Below are 15,382 nucleotides of genomic sequence, written 5' to 3'. Positions count from 1 at the left end.
TCATCATTTTTAATATTTCTGCTGTGACCCATGGTTTTCTACACTTTTTATGAACTATATGCTTTTTGTACTTAAATACACGGTTAGATATATCACAAAACGTTTCAAGAAAACTCTCGTATGCCTCGTCTGCCGACACCTAAGACAGAACCACACTCCAGTCTGTTATGTTAATTTGTTCTTGAAAATATTCGAGACTTTTTGTACTAATATCACGGTAATGAAGGTTAGGCACACATATTTTCTTGTGTTTGATATTATCTAGAGTTATGAACATAAAAATAGGGAGGCAGGGGCAGGGGGCGCACAAAAGTGCAAAGAGAGGTGCTGGAGGCGCATGCTATCGAAAAAGCTGGCGCGGGGCACTGCGTCAGCCAACCTTCTGTTTATCTTCACAAAAAATAGATAGATTTTATAGATGACTGGTGAGCGAAACGCCACTGGTTGTTTCGGCGTTGGTTGACTGTGTGGTGTTTTCTTGCTTGAGCCTTTTTTAATAAAACTTCAGTTGATAGTCAGCGCTTGTCCTGTGCTCTTCTCTCGTCGTCTTCGTCTTTTTGCGCGCTGTTTTCATATTTCAAAACGAAACTTAAAAGCCCGTCGAATTTGTGAGGTTTTTCAGAAAGCCGTAAAATGCTTCGCGTGCTTTCTATCGTTCTGCAATTTGTTGATTTAGTGCTTATCGACGATGCTGAGCAATTTTCTGATTGAAACCATGCCCTTAAACACAATATTTAATAAAGTTAATTGCGCGAAAATAATTAAGAACTTAACTATCACGTACTTTAATAATTTTCCTAAATGGGCCGCTGGCCTAAGACCAAAACGACACCAGCCTGTTTTCGTTGTGATGAGTATTTGTTTCAGGAGCGATTTGGCCTGAGTTCTCTGAAACACCCTGTATATATATACATTGTGGGATTTGCGGCCCATCATCGGGCAAAAGAAGCTGTGCTCCGCGCCCGGCGCACAACGTGCGCGCGAGCCACGCTCGAGGCTCGGGGGGCTGGGCAGTCGGTTGGCTGCCGCCAGACAGTAAAGGTGTGTTCTATGAGATCTGCCTCGTTGGTCCTTCTTGCGGGTGAGCAGTAGCACCGAACACTACAACATATAGAGTGTTATATATATATATATATATATATATATATATATATATATATATATATATATATATATATATATATATATGTATATATATATATATATATATATATATATATATACATATATATATATATATATATTTATATATATATACAGGGTGTTATTTTTTTTTTTCGAAACAGATTTATTTTAAAAAATCTGTAAAAGATGGAATGATACGGTTTGTGCAGGTGAGTTACACGGCCAGGGGGACATTTTATAGCGGGCTAATCGTAACGATCAGTTGGCTAATTAATTAAAATTCGTTAATTAACTTTTTAAATGATGAAAATAGACATATGGTTCCAATTAGAAGCTTGCTCAGCGTCACCGAAAACCACTAAATCAGTCATTTTCAGAAAGACTTTGAGCGCGTGAGAAGCGTAGTAGTGCACTAAAGTTACCGTTCTTTGAGCAGGTACAAGGCTGGGGCTAGATAAGAGACGGAAAAATCGCGCGGGCACCTTACCGCAACAGCTAGCTTTGTACCTGCTCAAAGAGCGGTAACTTTAGTGCACTACTACGCTTCTCACGCGCTCAAAGTCTTTCTGAAAATGACTGATTTAGTGGTTTTCGGTGACGCTGTGCAAGTTTCTAATTGGAACCATATGTCTATTTTCATCATTTGAAAAGTTGATTAACGAAATTTAATTAATTAGCCAAATGATCGTTACGATTAGCCCCCTATAAAATGTCCCCGTGGCCGTATAACTCACTTGCACAAACCGTATCATTCCATCTTTTACGGATTTTTTAAGATAAATCTGTTTCGAATAAAAAATAACACCCTGTATATATATATATCTATATATATATATCTTTATTTATTTATTTAATTATTCATTTATTTGTTCCCCTTCAGTTTTCGAAACACGTAGAGAAGATGTCATAGTTGTCATCTTAGGCGCAGACTCTGTGGCCGCAATTTATATCCCAAATATTTTCTCACCTTTTGTACTTCTGATGACACTCTCTGGCTGCGGAACACTGGATGATAGGCAGGAAAAAAAATATAGCATATATTATTACTTCGTTATATTTAACTCTCAAACAATTTGAATGATTTTGTTTGATGCATTTTAATAAGATTCATATCATAGAAAAAATTCGGACTACGTATATAGGATGTCTGAAATACCTAGGCTCGATCTAAAATGGGCCCCGAAAATCGGCGCCTGCACGCAGCAATCTAAACTTTTTGCCAAAATTGTATTTGACAGGTCGGCTTTCTCACGCGAAATATCAAAGCGTAGCTCCTTTTCTGTAAATGATAGGGCCGAAACAATTCACAGGGTCAACGGAAGACGGCGATGCAGACGACCGAGTCGAGTGGTGGGGCGCCTAATCCTTCGGCAACAAGAGCGCCGTTGTCTTTCCTTCCGCTACTTCGTTTTGCTATAATTGTCCGCTTTTATTCTTAAACCAAAGGTACATTGCAAAAAGATGATATTCATATTAATAAACCCCGGGGGTCGCGAGCAGTCTCGATAAGGAGGTAGCGCCCTCTACCAATACGTGCGCCAAACGCGCCACGCCACTAGAGTCGGTCGTCTGCGTCGCCGTCTACCGCTGATCCTGGCAAGCGTTTTTGCCACTATTTTCTACAGAAAGGGGGCTACGCTTTGTAATTCTAGAAGATAAAACCGACCAATGAAATACACCTTTGACAAAAAGTTTAGATCGCTACGTGCAACCGCCGATTTTTACGACCTATTTCATATAGAGCCTGTGTATTTCAGACACCCTATATATGCTTGTCACATGTGGGTTTTGACTTCTTTAAGGGCGATTCACGCACTTTTGTAGAGTGCGGCCGAGTGCGAGGGTTGCTATAGCAACAGCTGCGTCGGCTCCGACAAAGCCGGTTTCTATCTCGTCTTGTTGAAGCCGACGCAGTTGTTGCCATAGCAACCCTCGCACTCGGTCGCACTCTACAAAAGTGTGCGAATCGCCCTTTACAATGACACACCACGTATGATGCGCTCAACTGCCCGCCCGCACCCAAGGTACTTTCCTGAACTCCAACACAACTCCGGCAGTTTCAGATATCTACAGGACGTTTTTACCGCTTTGCAGCTTGCTTAGAAAACCCTATCGCGCTCTGTGCAGGTGAGTTGCACGGCCAGGGTGACATAATACACCGTGCTAATTGTCACGATAAGTCGATTAATTAACTAACACTCGTTAATAAACTTTTTGTCTGTGAAAACAAACAAGGTTTCAATAAAGAGCTTGATGAGCGTCATCAAAAAAGCTAAGGTCACCCCTCGTGCTTCGGGCGCGAGGTTGGCGGTGCCGAAATGAGAATAAAAATAATAATTCGCGTTCTATCCCGGCGAGTCTTGAGCCATGTTGCACGAGAGGTAAGCCTCGCTACCTACGTGCTCCCAGTCTTTATGAAATTTTCCTGATTCGGTGGTTTGTGATGAGGCTCAGGAAGTTCTCTTTTTGAACATATGCTTATTTTTTAACATAAACCTAATTATCAAGCTTTAGTTAATCATACAACTTATTCTGACGATGCATGAGACCTATATTATGTTTCCCTGAGTGTATAACTCTCTCGCACAGGTTGCAACTGTGAGCGAGTTAAAAAAAAGTAAAAAAAGCACCCTGTATAACCTCCTTTAATATAACTAGCCGCGGGAAACAACGTGACTTTGTGTTTGAATGCATTTTTCTTTTGCTTTTTTATTCCTCCGGGTGAATCACTTTCTTTAAGTGTCAGTGCATGATTGTGCTTTTACATCCTGTATGTATTACTACTCCTGTAAAGGCCCTGTAAAGGGCCGACAGTATGGTTTACAGATGATTCAAATAACACTGCCAACGTTTCTGAACAAAATGATCCGGTCTAGTTTTGATATAGAATCCTGTAGCATGTGTGATATTAGGAGATATTTTCTATCGAAGTAATTATGTGATTACACCGACTCCCTCGTAGGTGTTTTTCTTCTTTATTTGCTCTTTGCTTTGATATTAGGAGATGTTTTTCTGTCAAAGTAATTATGATTTCCTCGTAGGTGTTCTCTGTTTGCTTTTTGCCTTTATTGATTTTTTTTTCTCGTTCATTTAATTTCTTGCGTGTGCTTCTGCAGCCGCTTTGTACCTTTGAGGGGGCTGAGGACTAGTCAGGCTGCTTAGACAGCTTTCTTTTATCAGCTCCCGCAATATTTATACGGTAAATAAAGCTATTAGAATAAATAAATACTGACCAGGCACGTAGCGAGGATTTTGTTTCGGAGGGGGGCGGCGCCCATGACAAAATGCTGTATGAGGGGGAGGGGGAAGGAGGTCCTAGCAAAATGTAAGATTTCGGGGGGGAGGGGGGGGGGACGGTCCCCATTGGCCCCGCACCCCCCCCCCCCCCCCCCCCCCCCCTGGCAACGTGCCTGATACTGGCGAGGGTGCATTGCTGCTACTCTCCGACTCTAAATCACCGTGAGTATGCAGGGAACACTTTTGGGCAGCACTGATATTACGCGCCGAGATATAATCAAAGACCGCCAAGTGTGGGTACAGCGTAGCAAATAACCTACAGGCGAGGGCTTGAATCGGCTATTATGTCCTGCGAGCATCTGTTCCTGACCTGGTTGGCTCGAATTTGCAACAAGTGGCTCTTAGTGCTGATTAGTCGCAATGTCCTGGTATTTCCACAAAATGAATGAAAATTGCTTCAAGTTTGCTGTTGTTGGCAATTAGCATCTGCTCTTAACAAAATCGCCTTAAATCGCTTTAGAAAGAAGATTAGTGAACACTATTGACAGATCAAGAAAGAACAAACAATTAACACTGGGACAACACAACCACATTTTTCAACTACCAACGGACGATTCAAAACTTCCTACAGCAAGCAGCTGACTAAACCCAGGAGGGAAAGGGAGGAGAAAGGGATAGAAGGGGAGATAAGAAACGCGAAGAGCAAGTCAGAGAGGTTAGGTTGTTCCCGGAGTCTGTCATTGGTGCTGCGGCCATCAATACATAGGTCAGACCGGAAGATGCACCAACCACAGTCTCCGGGAACATCACAACGAAGTTTCTAAGGTCTCTCCAGATTCCTATCATCCCGTAGTCATACATGCCCGTTCGTGTACGCTTTGTCATCCCCTATTTGATGAAACAAAAATCTTGGGGGGGGGGGGGGGGGGGGGGAGGGGGGAGCATAACAGCAGATTCGGCTGGTAGATCATAGTCATTCGCCATGACCACAGCAAACAACAACGTGTCAAACCCTTCCCTCCTGCTGACGAAAACTGAAGTTGAATTTCTAAACTCCGAAAAAAAAAAAACCCACCTCTTTGACTTGCACTTCGCGTTTCTTATCTCAGCTTGTCTCCCCTTATCCCCCCTTTTCCCTCCTGGGTTTAGTCGGCTGCTTGCTGTGGGAATTTTTAATCGTCTGTTGCTAGTTGAAAGATGTGGGGGTGTTGTCCCAGTGTTAATTGTTCATTTTCTTCACTTGAACCAACACGCTCTTCTCCCAAGTATTATAGACAATTTGCTATTCACGACTTTTTGAATATGAATATATTCAAGTGGCAATGGCTATGGGCAGTTCTTGACCAGATCGGCTTAAAAAGGCTATACATCGCTATCAGATACTAATATTGACAATTTATGCAATCGGAGTGTGTGTGGTTTTGATTGACTTTAACTGGCTATTATTGGCTATAGTCTTCTATTCTCGACTTGGTTGGCTTGAATTGCCTATTATTGACTATAAGCATCTATTCCTGGCTTGGTTGACTCGAATTGGCTACAAACGGCTATAAGGGACCCGTATTGATAATTATTAACGATTTCTTTGTCTACAAACTGGAATGGCTTCATGTAGCTATTTTTGGCTACTGGCATCTAATTTTTTTTACAAGATTGTCTTCCGATGGGTAGAAATTACTATTCTTAAATATACTTGTTAATTCGGTGCTATTTTGGTGTTTATGGATTAAGATAACTTTAAATGGCTATTATAGCTACTATTATTGACAACTTATGCCATTGGAAAGTGTATATATTTGGTTAACTTCAACTGGTTTTATTGGCTATAGGAATCTATTTTTGACCTGGTTTGCTTAGATTGGCTACTATTGGCTTAAGCACCTATTATTGACCTGGTTGGGTTTAATTGGCTAGAAATGGCTATAGGTGACTAGTATTTATAATTATTAGCTATTTCTGTATCTGCAAACTGGAATGGATTGAAGTGGCTATTTTTGGCCATTGGCATCTATTTATAAGTACAAATTGGAATGACTTCATGTGGTTATTTTTTACTATTTAGCATCTATTTTTACCAGATTCCCTTCAAATGGCTATGAATGGCTATTCGTAAATACAGTTGACAATTATGTGCTTGTTAGACATCCAACTTTCAGCGATATTGGTTTGAAATGGCTACAATGGTTGCCAGGAACAAGCACTCAGGCAGCACACAGTATTGCGCCACTATTGGCGACGGATCAGAGAAATATGGCCAATATCATTCTGATACTGCCGATATTGGCGCTGGATCGTAAATATCGGCCCAGTATTGCTGTAATCTGGCCGATGTCGGCGGAAGATCCCTTCGTTCGGCCAACGCTACGCAGTATCCAGCGCTTTTTTCCGGTAATTTGTCGGGTCTGAGCAGGCCATATCGGCCAGTATTAGGAATTCTTGGCCGTTTCTAAAAAAAACACTGAATCGCGGTCAATCGCGCCGGCCAATCGCGGCGGCCGCCGCTGTTGCCACGGGCCGCGCTAAGGGCGCGCCGGGCAATCAGCGGCTGGAACTGGACTTTTCCGTACAAACAAACGGAAAAACCTCTTTAGTAGTAACTTTTATTGGAGATTGGTACAAAATTGGGGGGCGCGTGATGTTTTCTAAAATTTTTAGTTTACAAGGTTTGTGGCACAATTAATATTGTTATTATACAACCATGCCTCAGCGGTGATTTCAGGTAGCGCGCCCTGACCTAGGCGCATCCTAGCTTCGGCAGTAATTCGCGGCGCGCCTGCTTGGGAGTCGGAGGTGACATCCCTGAAACGCCTTCCACCGTATCTGTTTCGGAGCCAAAATGGCCGATTAAAGCCAAAATAGAAGTCACGTGAAGTTCCTCGAGTGGCCGGTGCGGGAGAAATGGCGGCGTTGCAATCGCTAATAGCTCGCCTCTCGAGTACGGATCGGTGCCACTTATTCAGAGCAGGCTCTATGGAAGTTTCCCAACTGATCAGTTTTAGTAACGTTGGCTTGGTTCAAGTCCGCTGACACCGCAACGGCCGCGGCCATGTTAACCGATATTCGCCCATCTCTGCCCAGAACTCGAATGATATCGCCGACTCTGGCCCATTTGAGAACGATCGTTAACCGATATTGGCCCATTACTGGACCGTAATGTAAAACATGAAACTGGGCCAATATTGAGAGCAATATTCCCCCGACGCTGGCCCAGTGCCGGTGTGCTGCCTGGGTAGTGATGAATATGAACTATTTCTATGTCTATGAATCGGAGTGGCTTCCAGTGGCTACTGCTGGCTAGTAGCATATAGCTGACACAAGATTGGCGTTAATTGACTAGAAATGGCTATTTGTGAGTATAATTGACAATTCTGCACTATTTAGGAGTCTATGAATGAGACAAGTAGCTATATTGGCTTAAACAATGATGGGTCTATGCATCTATTCTTAACAAAGTTGGCTTAAATTCCTTCAAACTGACTATTAGTGACTAATATTGATAATCATGTGCTATCTGAATTTTTTCAAATAAAATTGAAGTGACATTGACTTTTGGCCGCTGCTCCTCGCATGATTTGCTTGAAATGTCTATACATGTCCAAATGCGACTAATATTTACACTTTTTCCAGTTGGTCCGTCGGTAAATTTGATTGACCTCAACTAGATATGATAAGCCATAAGCATCTATTCTTGGTGTGGGTGTCTTGAATTGGCTATAAAATTCCTTTGGTGCTTACTAACTGTAATGTTCTGCTATTTCATACGCTTGGAAGGGTTATCAAGCATTATTTGTTGGCTATTAGTATCTATTATGAACAAAATCGGCTTAAAATGTTTCAGAATGACTATTACAGGCTAGCATTCACAATACTGGCTAACAATGCCTACTAATAGCCATTGTTAGCCGTTTAAAATCATTATGGTAAAAATTAGGTGCTAATAGCCAACATTAGCCATTTGAGGTCATTCCCCTTTCGAAACAGAGGAGTAGCATATATTTATCAATAATAATCACAAATAGCTATACGCAGTCATTTTAAACCGATCTAATTAAAAAATATAATGCTCATAGCCAATAATAGCCACTTGAAGCCATTGTTATACATATTTGTCAATTATAACTACCAGTAGCAACTAGTAGTCATTTGTAGCCATACTAAGTAAAAGAGATATGCTAATAGCAAAGAATTGTCAATTTCAGCTATTCCATTTCATAAACAAAGAAAGAGCTCATAATTATCAATGCTTGGCACTAATATCCATTTGTAGCCATTTCAAGTCAATCTAATAAAAATACAACAACTTGTAGCCAATAATAGCTTTTTGAAGACTTGCTCGTACATAAACTCTGAAATAAAAAATATTGTCAATTATACACACAAATAGGCATTGCCAGTCACTTAAAACCATTCCAGTTTTTAAACTTAAAAATAGCCCATAACTATCAACACTATTTCCTAATAGCCATTTGCTACCATCTCAAGCCAATAAGAAAAAAAAATATGGGTCCACGCGCCCGAATGAGCAAAACTAGAAGTAAAATGTAGTAGGCAATTCTAGAAAGTAGAAAGTAGAAGTTGTTGAAGTTGAAGAAGAATGTAGTAGAAAGCAGTTGTTTTTCTTGAAAAGCTGAAGGGGACCATTCTCTCAACTTGACGAAGTTAGTGGCCTTAATTCAACTCGACATTAGAAAAAAGAAAGGAAAAAAATACCTATAGTCAATTCGTTTTAAAAAAGAATGACAATGAAAATGCTATAGAGCGCACCATGGTGCGGCAGACGAATAGACAGCCTTTTCCCTTCGATAGCTGCTGCGTTTGTTTCTTCCTTGCGCAACGGTAGTGCTTTTTTGCTTTTTCCATTTTGTCCTTGCTAGAAATGTGGAGCAACCGCGGAACGGGATACGTGGCGCAACATGTCAACCATCGTATTCTAACCGCACGCATTTCACTGGTAAGGAAACGAAAACATGCCTGGCCAAAGGCATACATGGATTTTGGGGTGAAATTTTGAGGATTAATCTTATGTCTTATGGAATTTTATACACATACTGAGGTTCAAATAACCATTGTGCCGTATTTGTAAGCTTTTCTGCGGAAAATAGTTGAAAAATGTATGCTCCAAAGAAAACAAAAAAAAAGCAAGAAAACATTTGGGTACTTTTTAAACAGGAAGTATGAATCAAGTTAGACTTGATGACGTGTTGGTCCTTGCCCCAGCCAGTACTAGAATACAACAACTGGGAATTGAGTTGTGAAATGAAGTTTATTCTCTCTATCGAATCAAACGAAAGCTCGGCAGAAAAGTTTAAAGTCGCGCGACTTCTGTTCTTCTAAAAGGCAACAATTCAAAAGGTCCACTCCAACGTTATCCGGGAGCGTTGACCGAGAAAAAAATACATGTAGGGAGCAATACCTTCAGCTTGAGCAAGTGATAGGAGTTTTCATTTAACCTTTCTTGCTTTCAGAAATAAAGTCTGTAATCAAAGCCACTAATGCTCCAGAGTGCGCTCGATTGCGGCATAAGGTTTGGCGGCTATACATTGCGTGTTTCGGTACTTTGCAAAATGAAATCAAGCACGGACCCGCTGTTCGCGCTACCTGTGTCGTGCAGTGCACGCTGAGCGCCACCTGAGAAAAAGAAGCCGTGATCTCAGGGAGGAACTTACTCGATTGGGACCTGTATGGCAGTCTCCGCTTCGCAGCCGCGGTCGTCGTCGGGGCAGTCGTCTTGAATTTCGGACATGGATCTGCTGAGGATGTCTGTTCCCGGTGGGTATCTGGGCACGGGTTCAGAGGCCACCGTCCCAATCTGCTCCGTCTTCTGCAATACCATTCAAGGCGGTAAGGCAGCCTGTTACATACAGAAAGAATGAGCCCGTCAGGCGCTGCTAATATTCTAAGAATACCGGTGTAACTTTAAAGCGAGTACCGACCGACCGTAACTTCCATTCGCTTCGAGAGGGGCATTGGGAGGTAACTAGCGCCGCCTTTCGAGAGAAGTCTGCATGGATTTTCAGTGTTTCCAACAGCTCGGTCAGGGTCGTGTAATTTACGGGCTGTGCTCGCAATACGAGCCACGAGAGGGATCCGAAAGCGTTAATCGTCTGCAAGCGCCTTCAATCCATGCGGAGCGCCAGTGGGTCTGCTTCGTTCGCAGGCGTAGTCGTCGCTCAGAACGCCGAGCTCTGATTGGCTCTAATTGAAGGATAGTGGGTAGACCTCAAAGCGAGCATGCCCTGAGGTCTACCCACTATCTTTTAATCGGAGCCAATCAGAGGTCGGCGTCTTTGTGACGTCACAACAACCCATGCGAACGAAGCAGACGAACCTGCGCTCAGCGTACTCAGCCTTTCTGTCCGCTCTTCTCCTCACCACGGGGCAACTCACGCATGCGCACGAAGCAGCCGATTTTCTCAGGAGGTTCTCTGCCGCTAAATTGCAAACGTCCTGGATGGTTTCGTGTCCTCCCTCTCTGAAGTCTAGGCTCTCTACCCTTGAGTGTGCTCTGTCACGTGTCCCTGCGTTCTAGTAGAAAAGAAGAGCACGCTTCCGGCTTTTTTTTTTTTTAAGGGGGGGGAGGGGGGCATTTTCCTGGAATATTGTACAGTGGTCACCATACGTGTAGACCAACACCCGCTTTGGAGGTCACACGGTAGCGCTGCTGTTCGTTGAGCGCATGGGCAGATGTTTCACCTCCCGCGAATCTGTCTTCTGCGCATGTCCAATGTCCACACCGGGCGTGGCAAAAATGCAGGCCTGTTTGTAGACGGTGCATTGGCCTATACCGAACACGCCGTGTGTTTTCTCGTGGGATCGCAATTCTGGCGGCAGCCGTGGCAATGGCACCGTGACGTCGCACTTACAGCCCGGAGCGCTACGCCACGAAGCTCTTGTTCGACTGTGGCCAGGCTATGTTCTCTCAAACTAAAATACACGATTCGCGTGTTCCGTACCTGTTTGTTGAGCACTGAACTGTTCCAATGCGAAACACACACACACACACACACACACACACATAAGCAAACAAACGAACGAACACCAGACGTCCATTTTGTCAATTACTTCTGAAAAGTTAAAAAAAATGGCCGGATTGGGAAGCCATTACCGGTCTTTACGGGGCGCAAAAAGAGGGGGGGGGGGGGGGGGGGCGTCGCGGTAGATTATTGGATTACATGCTTACAGAAAATTACACTGATTGTATTGTTTTCCTTATACCTGCTGGCATTACACCTGCATTTTGCATCACAGAGCTAATTACTCGACACAATAAATTAAATAAAGATAAAAGAAAACCATCGTGATTATCGCGTATTTATGATACAGCTCGTTTAACGTTATCCGATGCGATAACCGCCCGAGCTTGGAGTCTACGCGTTCCAATGCGAAAGATAAACGCCGGACGCCGGCGTTCCGTGTTCTAACGCGTTCGACGAGCGCAGTGCACAAAAAGGCAGCTAGCTTTAGGTGTACCCACTAATCGTACCAACCAGGGCTCGGCGTTCTAAAGCCCCCTCGCGTCTGCTCCTTTGCCTCACGTTCTCGACGCATACACATATCATAGTTGAGGAATCATTTTTCTCACCTCTCGCAGCCTCTAAAAAAGGAAACAGTCCAAAATATGCGGACTAAGGAACCACCGTACTGATCCAATGAGATAAAGAAATGTCACGAGAGCCCAAAACCTGTCCTTTGCAGACTTCCGCTCATCTTTCCGTTTGTGGGCAACACCAGAGCATGAAGCCAAGGCTCGCGTACTTCTCTTTCCCCAACGGCCGTGGGCGTTCTGGGAGGCGGCGGCTTGGCAGCGGCTGAAGGCTCGCTGTAGTTGCTGCTCCCGTGGCCCATGATTTTTTGCTCCAACCAGTTGAATCCCGGCAGTTCCTGGGCCAGTCTCTTGTATCGGGACTCGTCGTTCTGGGGCTCGTTGCCCTTCCTCGTCTCTTCCGCACTCTTCCGCTGCCGTTTCGGCCCTGCACCGAGCAAAGAGCAGAAGTATCGGAGTCCGACCAGCCACTTTATACGGACAAGCCCTACTGAAAGCTACGTTTTATTCGCCTTCTGTTCATTTTTTTTATTATCAACTTTTTTGTGCTCAACGACAATAGTAGAATGAAAGGAACTACCAAAAGAGGTTAATGCCAAGATGGTTTAATTATTTCGAAAATTATGCGTGTTAACAGGTGCGACCGCGTCTGCCGTTGCTCTTAGGATCCATTCCTACTGAGGCCCTAACGGGGTCGGCAGCTTCGTGAAATCGGTAAACGAATGTACAACCGAATAATATTGTTGAAAAATAATTAGTTATTTGACTGCGTTTTTTTGCCGCAAATATAAACTGCGCATGCCGGAGAATGCTTAGTCTCCGCCCAAAATGTAGCGCCAGCGCTACTGATCAAAGCTGAAGGTATTAGTTCTTGCTATTATGTGGTTCAAAATCATCATCAATTTTGTTTCTTCGAATATTATGAATGGCGTCGGCCACCGGGAACGGGCCACATCTTCCAATATCGCTGAATTACCCAAGCATCGAAGAGAATGCTGGGAACGTAGGTACACCAGCTGCACGTGCTCGCCTTCCGTATACAAAAGATTCGAAGGAAATAACTAGAAGAAAGCGTCAGTGGAACGCGTGTTCGAAGTGCAATTGGCTTTAGAGTTTTGCTTTCGAACGGTTTGAGCTGGAGCTGCCAGCACGCGCAGCGCGCGTACCTACGTTCCCGGCATTCTTTTAGATGCTTAAGTAATTCGGCAAAAAAACGGCAAGCTGTCAAACTAAGGCACCAGGTTTGGACCAATAGCGTCGCATTTTTGGCGGAGACAAAGCATTCGGCAATGCGTAGTTTATATCTGCTGTCCTTGCATTAGAATCAGAAATAAAAAAAAAATAAAAATCATTGTAAACGGTTTTTAAAAACAACCTGCATCTGTTTTTTGTTTTTTTGTTTTTTTTAACGTAAAATTTTGGAATGGGACGTGTATATTAGCTGCGAAATGTAGACGGCGCGAGATACAGCTAGCACAAAGGCGACATGGGCTCCTTTTACAATTTACTCTGAAGGGAAGTCGAGGAGCACTGAAGTTTGCTGCTTCAATCGCTGATCCGAATGAACTCTTTCAACTCTACTAGTGCACTGGATCAGAGCCTTTCAATGCGAACAGATAAACGGGAAAAACCGGCAATCGTTTTTTTTTTTTCGCTTCGCGCTGAATATGTCGCGCTCTGCACAACCACGTGCCCAAGTTTCGTGCTAAACCAATCGGTTTCATTTAGAACTTCGTTTTTCTTAGCATTGTTTTCTTTCTGCTATTCAATGCTCTACTAAGAAGGATGCACACAAACACGGACAGACAACGTCATTGGCAAAACCAATCACTGCGAAAAAGTCGCGTTTGTCTGTATTTGTTTTAATGGTTATTCGTTTTGTTTAAGCCCTTTGACAATAGGCCTCAAGATTTAATTTCCATCTGTGGCAAGTCCCCTAGATCTCAGTCTTGAGAATCACACTGTAGTTGCAATTTGTAGGAGGGAGGACCTAAATAAGCCTTTCTTTCTCTTTTAGTTTGCCTTTTCTTTTTTTTCCTCGCTGTTAAAATTCGAGTTGGATCTATGGACGTTTTGCACACGCGCCTGTGTAGAGCCGCCATTGCCGACCATCTCTTCTTGCGCCTACGCCGAGCCAGTGAAGCGGGCTTTGACGAGCTTCCACAAAGGCCAATGCTGCGGAGAAGGACACACTAGAATTTAAGATGACCATACCTTGCCCTGCTGTGGTCATGGTGAAGTGAAGTAGACGTAAGAAGAGGAAACAAAAATTGAAGGTCGGTTATGGCGGCGCCCATACAAAGCTGCTGCAGAGCACGATCCATGTTGACAGACGAACCGGTGCGTCCCTAACGGCGCAGCGGCGCTGCGCATGCGCGATAAGGGCTAGTTCAGACATCTGCGTCCGATTGTGATCGACTGGGTTGCGATTGTTTGTGCCTGCTTGCGATGAGAAAACACATTGGCACCATCTCTCCAGCCGCCCTGGAACGATTTCGATCTGCGTGTGTCTCCTTTCGTTTTACGCACCCTAATTCCACCATGGGGTCGAAATATTTCTGACAATATTTTGGGCGACCATTTCCCAAGAATAGCGTGGAGATTTGGCGCCGAGAATAGTCGCTCGCGTTGCGATTCCGCATCTCTCGTATCTTTAAGGCAAGGGTGCGCGAGTGCGCATTCCTCGTCGATGCTCCACGGGTGCGTTGGTGCCCGTACCTTTGACCTCAACGCTACAGAAAACCGGTCCCCCTTTCATCAGTCATGGGATCATCACCAGCACTGCATAAAGCATGCTGTCACACTGTCCTTCGATGTGTCGGAACGGGCCTTTTCTAAGAAATGATGTGCGCGTGCTCGCAAGATGTTCACGCGCCACTCTCCTCAAGCACTAGTGCCGGTTGGTATTTATTTCAAAAGCGCTGCTTCGAACAAACTCATGACACCTTCCTCCAAAACACAGTTAAACATCCGCCTCGGGAGGCCGTCGTTATGCAGAAAAGGTTACATCCCTTGGTCAGCCTCAAAAACACAAAACTTGCTGAAGCACAGAACAAAATATTGAGCGATGGTTTCTCGCTAAACTGCTGCCAGAGGTTCACCCCGAAGCAATTATTTAATTGTCATATTCTCTCCCCATGATACTACTCTCATAATTGGTGATACAGGGCACTGCAGCCTACACCATAACTATATCTTCGCGTGCTAGGCATTAGATAATTTATCGTGTGGCAACAGTGTACATTACACTTATAACGTTGGGTATACGAAAAGTTGTTCCGTCCTGCTAGGTCAGGTCTTTCACTGCAGACTGTGCTGCACCAAATTGGCATGCCATCAACTTCATCAGGATGCACATTGTTCTGGGGAACACCCCTCGCGACGCTCCGCTTTTTGGGAGGTGCGGTCAGTGAATGTGGCTTTCCTACCTCTAAGGTCTCACTGCAGTAAGGGACTCTGAAGTGCTTTATTAACATC

General features: G+C 43.9%; 1 protein-coding gene across 2 annotated transcripts in view; it reads right to left on the bottom strand.

Moving 5' to 3' along the window:
- LOC8028808 (chromatin modification-related protein eaf-1) overlaps positions 1-15,382 on the bottom strand; it is a 362,118-nt gene that overhangs the window by 18,550 nt on the left and 328,186 nt on the right. The window contains exons 4-6 of one of the 2 annotated variants that reach the window (XM_002401690.5): positions 12,118-12,332; positions 10,029-10,183; positions 2,093-2,130 (exon numbers count right to left, since the gene is read on the bottom strand). In XM_002401690.5, coding sequence (XP_002401734.3) covers positions 2,093-2,130; positions 10,029-10,183; positions 12,118-12,332 — 408 coding nt within the window. The remainder of the gene's footprint in view (positions 1-2,092; positions 2,131-10,028; positions 10,184-12,117; positions 12,333-15,382) is intronic. The other variant, XM_040502776.2, reaches the window with a different exon arrangement.

The sequence above is a fragment of the Ixodes scapularis genome, unplaced genomic scaffold, assembly GCF_016920785.2.
Source record: "Ixodes scapularis isolate PalLabHiFi unplaced genomic scaffold, ASM1692078v2 PGA_scaffold1__304_contigs__length_218370807, whole genome shotgun sequence".
In the NCBI taxonomy this organism is placed as follows: domain Eukaryota; kingdom Metazoa; phylum Arthropoda; class Arachnida; order Ixodida; family Ixodidae; genus Ixodes; species Ixodes scapularis.
The sequence above is the reverse complement of the archived record's forward strand: the minus strand, read 5'-3'. Positions and strand labels throughout refer to the sequence as shown.